The sequence below is a fragment of the Telmatherina bonti genome (assembly GCF_933228915.1).
Source record: "Telmatherina bonti genome assembly, chromosome: 5".
NCBI lineage: Eukaryota > Metazoa > Chordata > Actinopteri > Atheriniformes > Telmatherinidae > Telmatherina > Telmatherina bonti.
The window spans coordinates 13754031-13758844 of record NC_136623.1 but is presented as its reverse complement, the minus strand read 5'-3'; the positions used below and the strand labels follow the sequence as shown (position 1 = coordinate 13758844).

General features: G+C 39.7%; 1 protein-coding gene across 1 annotated transcript; it reads right to left on the bottom strand.

Moving 5' to 3' along the window:
• Positions 1 to 343: 343 nt before the first annotated feature.
• On the bottom strand, positions 344 to 4558 carry ccne2 (cyclin E2; the record flags this gene model as incomplete). Its single annotated transcript, XM_079240256.1, has 11 exons — positions 344 to 454; positions 1066 to 1223; positions 1402 to 1513; positions 1722 to 1856; positions 1955 to 2050; positions 2152 to 2298; positions 2406 to 2541; positions 3019 to 3161; positions 3970 to 4023; positions 4123 to 4204; positions 4545 to 4558. 11 exons carry the CDS (start codon positions 4556 to 4558, stop codon positions 344 to 346), a joined length of 1188 nt encoding a protein of 395 aa, XP_079096382.1.
• Between the last annotated feature and the right edge of the window lie 256 nt (positions 4559 to 4814).

Genomic DNA, 4814 nt, shown 5'->3' with positions numbered 1-4814 from the left:
TAAAACACAACATTTGATAACCTGACTTAAGAACTGCAATCGTTTAAGAAGCTCCAAAGATTTGCTTTTTTTCTCTGGAGGTGACATGGAAGATTTTGTAAGCCTCCCTTTTTCCATTGCAGATTTTCTTCCAGATTCAACCAATTCATTTTCTGGCCATAAAATAAACAACCAGAAATCTGAAATTAGTGTTTAAAAAAAAAACAAAAAAAAACATTAAAACAAAACATGAGGTCTCTTTGCCCAAATTGCTTCCTGCTCAGAGAGCCGTGTTCTCAACTGTCGGCCATCACATCAGGCTGGACTGAGGAGAGGTAGCGTGTCCCACTTGGTCCTTTCCTGCTCAGGGATTGGCTGGTTTCTCTGTGCTGCTAGGCGGGGTCAAGAAACTTCCAGCAGCAACGGGTGAGAGCTGATAGTCCAGACTGTCAACCTGATGCTCCTGAGCTTTTCTCTGCAATGTAGCAAAAAAGATGCAACGTCAGCAATGGAAAGTAGTTTTGTGAGCAACTTTAAATTATTAGCATGGAAATGTTGATGACTGAGATGCTTCAAAACTTCATCACCAAGTTTACTTCATGCTCCTCATTAGTCCAACAACTACAGTGGTAACTACATACAGAGACCTGTCGAGTGGACAAGTGGATTTTGGACACACCTTGCACAGGAAAGCTGTTGTTAGACCTGTTGGCTTACGTGTAAATATTCACATCACAGTTAGAACGATGACGGGTCTAACATGTTTACCATTTAGACTGAATTCATCTTTCATATAAAACAGTTTTTCAACATGTTAGAAATCATTTTCACAACTGTTGTTTTAGACAGAAACAGAACAGTTTAAGTCACAGCTGAAGTTTGAGGAGCTTCATGTGTTCAGGTATCCTTAAAATACAAATGTTAAATTATTTCATCCATCCATGGATATAATGTATCCATGGATGGATGGATGAATGGATGGATACACAGCATTATAAGCTTTTCATTTAATGTACAGCACATTATCTTGTTGTAAGACATGACTGCTGAAAAGTAGTGGATTTCTGTTGTGTTCTCCTCGCTCACCAGCAGGTCCAGATAGGCCACGTGTGTCTGAATGTTGTGTCGGTCCTCAGCTTTAACTTTGGGGAAGTTCTTCAGGGGAGGTTTGGCTTCAGCCCGCAACGTGTCCATGAAGGGGGTCATCCACCGAACACAGTCAGACACACTTTCCCACGTCAGGCCTGCAAACAGACAATAAAGAAATAAATCACTGAGTCCAGCATAAAAACAAAAGATGTTTCTCAGTTCTTTAAAAAAAAAAAAAAAAAATCTATACATCCTATTTTACTAAGTTTAATTTAGTTCAACAAGAACTAAAGTGCAGAATAAAACCCAGAGACTGCAGCTGAGGGGACCTACCTGAGACTTTATGAACAACATCGAACGTGGAGAAGTGACAGAAGGCTGCAGCGGCAAGAACACTATAACTGTAGTCCAGCGAGTTGATGTCCATCATACACAAATCTAACAACTGCAACAAGCCATAACAGGTCAGTCAAATGCTTTGTTTAAAGTCATCCTTAATCTTAAATATAGTTGCACACTAAGTCCATTTTAATCTTATGAAACAAACCCTGAGGAGAGTTTTTACAACATTGTTCCGTCCAGCAGGGAGAGGAAAATAAATACAAGGAAGCACAAAAAGGACATGGCCTTCAGATGTTGGCTTGTGAAGGTACCTGGGTGATCTGTATGTACGTTTCCTGACAGAACTGTGGCTCCAAGAAGTTCTCTCCATCTTTCTGAGCTTCTACTTGAGCGTAAAGCTTCAACCAGGTGATGGGAGTTTCTGGACACAACTTCCAGTCCAAAGCCTGCAGGAAGACATTTGCATTAGTCACAAGGATGGATGTTTCAGACGCTACAACACTTCCAGAAACTAACAGCTGCGTTTATCTTTCTCCAGATGTACCTTCAGTATGTGAAGCTCTGTACGCTGGATGTCCCAAATATCACAGGCTCCATCTGTCACGTAGGCAAACTCGTATATTTTGGGAGGGTAAATTTCCTAAAGAAGGCAGGTTAACAGTTATTCAATAATTAACCTTTTTTGGCATGAAAGCAATTTTGAAATGACATAAAAATGTAAGAAATGCAAGAGGGACATACCTCTATCTTTGAGGCGATGAAGAGTGCTGTGATGCCAATGAGCTGCAGGTAATCTTTGTTGACATTCTCCTGAGTCAGCATGAAGCGGTCAAAGTAGTCCTGGGCAAGGTATGCCGTCTGTCTGTGGAGGCTATACACCTCACTCACCTACACAGAAACATACAGTTAAACCTACAAGCTTGAACTAGAGTCCAGTTTCTGAACATCAAGAGGTTCATAAAATCATACACTTCCAGTCCTGTATTCCATCTTACCTCCAGCAGCCAGTCCAACAGGATTGCTCTCATCTTGGGCTGCAGTTTAGGATGCCGCTGCAGGTAGCTTTTGTCATGTCCATAGCTCAGCTCTTTGTTGATCATCTTTATCCACATGTCGTCGGAACAGGCCCAGCTGGAAGAAAGAAAAAAAAAAAAAAACTTTTAAAATGTGCTTTCCTTAATGCTGAGAAACAGCATGAAGAATATGAAAATCATTTTCTGCAGCCCAGTTATATTAGGTATGCAAGTCAAGTGTCCCACAGAGACAGGAAACCTGATGCAATGCTAGTTTTTCATAACAAGAAGGAAGACTAGTGCTGCAGTTAACTAAGGCTTTGTGGTTCTGCCACGATTCATAATGGGAGACTTAACATTTTGGGTTAGATATTAAGCAACTTTACGAAAATAAAGCTGCTCCTCCTGAAACCTTCAAGGAGAAAAATAAAGTGACCAATCAGGGTGATAGAAACTAATGATGAATCAACTAAGCAGGGGCATTAAAATCTGAATGCAGAGTGGATTGAAGCATCAACTGAAAACAAAGGAGAACATTTTGAAGTGACTTGTTGAGATATGGTCGTGTCAATGATGTGCAAAATCCTTTAACTACCTGATATTAGGAATGGGGGAAGCCTTGATGAAGAGGTTCTTGAATCGGTATTGTTTGAAGCCAGACGAGTCTGTGGGCTCCATGTCTTTGTGGGGAGTTTCAATGAGAATGCAGGGACCCATGTCGTCTTCTGGCCAACATTTCTGAAAATACATCAAACATACGGACATGTAAAAATGCCATTTTGAATCACTGATGACAGCAACATATTTTCATCTTTCCAGTCCGAAATGGGCAAAGACTAAACTTTTCCATTATCTAAAACTTTTGATTCAGCGTGGTTTATGTGGAGTCCCTCTCCATTTTTTGGGTGAAAATTTGTTGTATTTATCCAATTTTCTTACATCTCATTTGAGAAAGTATGTATATCTTCTCTGCTAGAAGTATTTAGTGCAAGGGTGCCAAACCTTGAGAGCAACTATCCTGCAACTTTTGCATGCATCCCTTCTCCAATGCACTTGAATCAAATTAATGGCTTATTACCAGGCTAGTAATATGCAGATGAGGTGACTGAGCCATTTCATTAAGTTGTAGGATAGTTGCTCTCAAGAATTGGACTTGGACACCCCTGATTTAGTGTATAGCACAGAATGTGAACATTAAAATGAGTGTTCAAACTCCATCTGTGACATTGTAAAAGATAAATGGCGACACCATGTGTTCAAATATGGGTACTGCCCCCCCTGGTATTAAAGATGTGAGCTTATGCTTCACAATAACCTGAAAGTATGCTAAACTAGCCATTGTACCGTGCTTCACTGAAAATAGCATGATGCAAAGGTGTGGAAATATATAAAATATTAAATTAAAAAACAGGGAAGTACACAATGTGAATGGGTGGTCCCTCACCCACCAGAGATAATGACTTAGTAGCGCACACTGTGAGCAGAGCTCTTATCAGTTATAAACACGCACAATCATTTAGAGTGGGGGACATGTGGACTCACTAACCTTTATTTCATAGTTTTGTTTCTTGGCAGCAGGTTGTAGTTTCTTCTTGGAAGGCTGAGGATGAAAATGAATTGTTTGAGCCTGGTTAGAGTGAACAGTTATAACATGATAACTAGCGAGTAACGTCCAGATGCAAATAAAGACATGACAAACCTCAGACTTTCTTTTCTTCAGTGGGACTCTCACGGTTGGTTCTGGTGTGTTTGAATCTCTGGCTTGAAGCGTGATACGACCACTGAAATTAAAGGAAAATGATATCAAGATCTTTGGTGATAAAGCAGACGTTATTCAACTCACTACCCACTTAATCAACTCTCAAGCTGAACATCTACATACAATTTATACAAGCAACATCAAGACAAAGCACGAAACTGATGATGAAATTACAAAATTTCCTCAAAATGATCTATTTTAAATGTCATTATTTCGAAAAAGTTTGTTTTAAAATAACTTTGCATGGCAGTGAAGAGATTAAATAGCAAATAAGTTGGACAACTTTTTTGCAAACCACCAGGGGAAAAAGGCAGTTCCTCTTTTATCTCAGCAGCATTAAAGCAGAGAAACTAGCTGCTTACCTGCGTCTAGACATGGTGTCGGCTTTATTTATGGCTCCGCTGCAAAGAAAAGGTGAGATGATCATTTCAGGTGTATTTCTAACTATAACTATGTATTTACAAATGTGAGACTTTTGGGAGACATTTAAGAACTTATCCAAGTATAGCAGGACCTATAAAGAACCAATTCTACTGGAACCCTTTCATAATTTTCCTCTTAGTTAAAGGGGTATTTGATTTACCCAGTGACCCCTCTACCCCACCCCATACACATGATCACACAATATATAT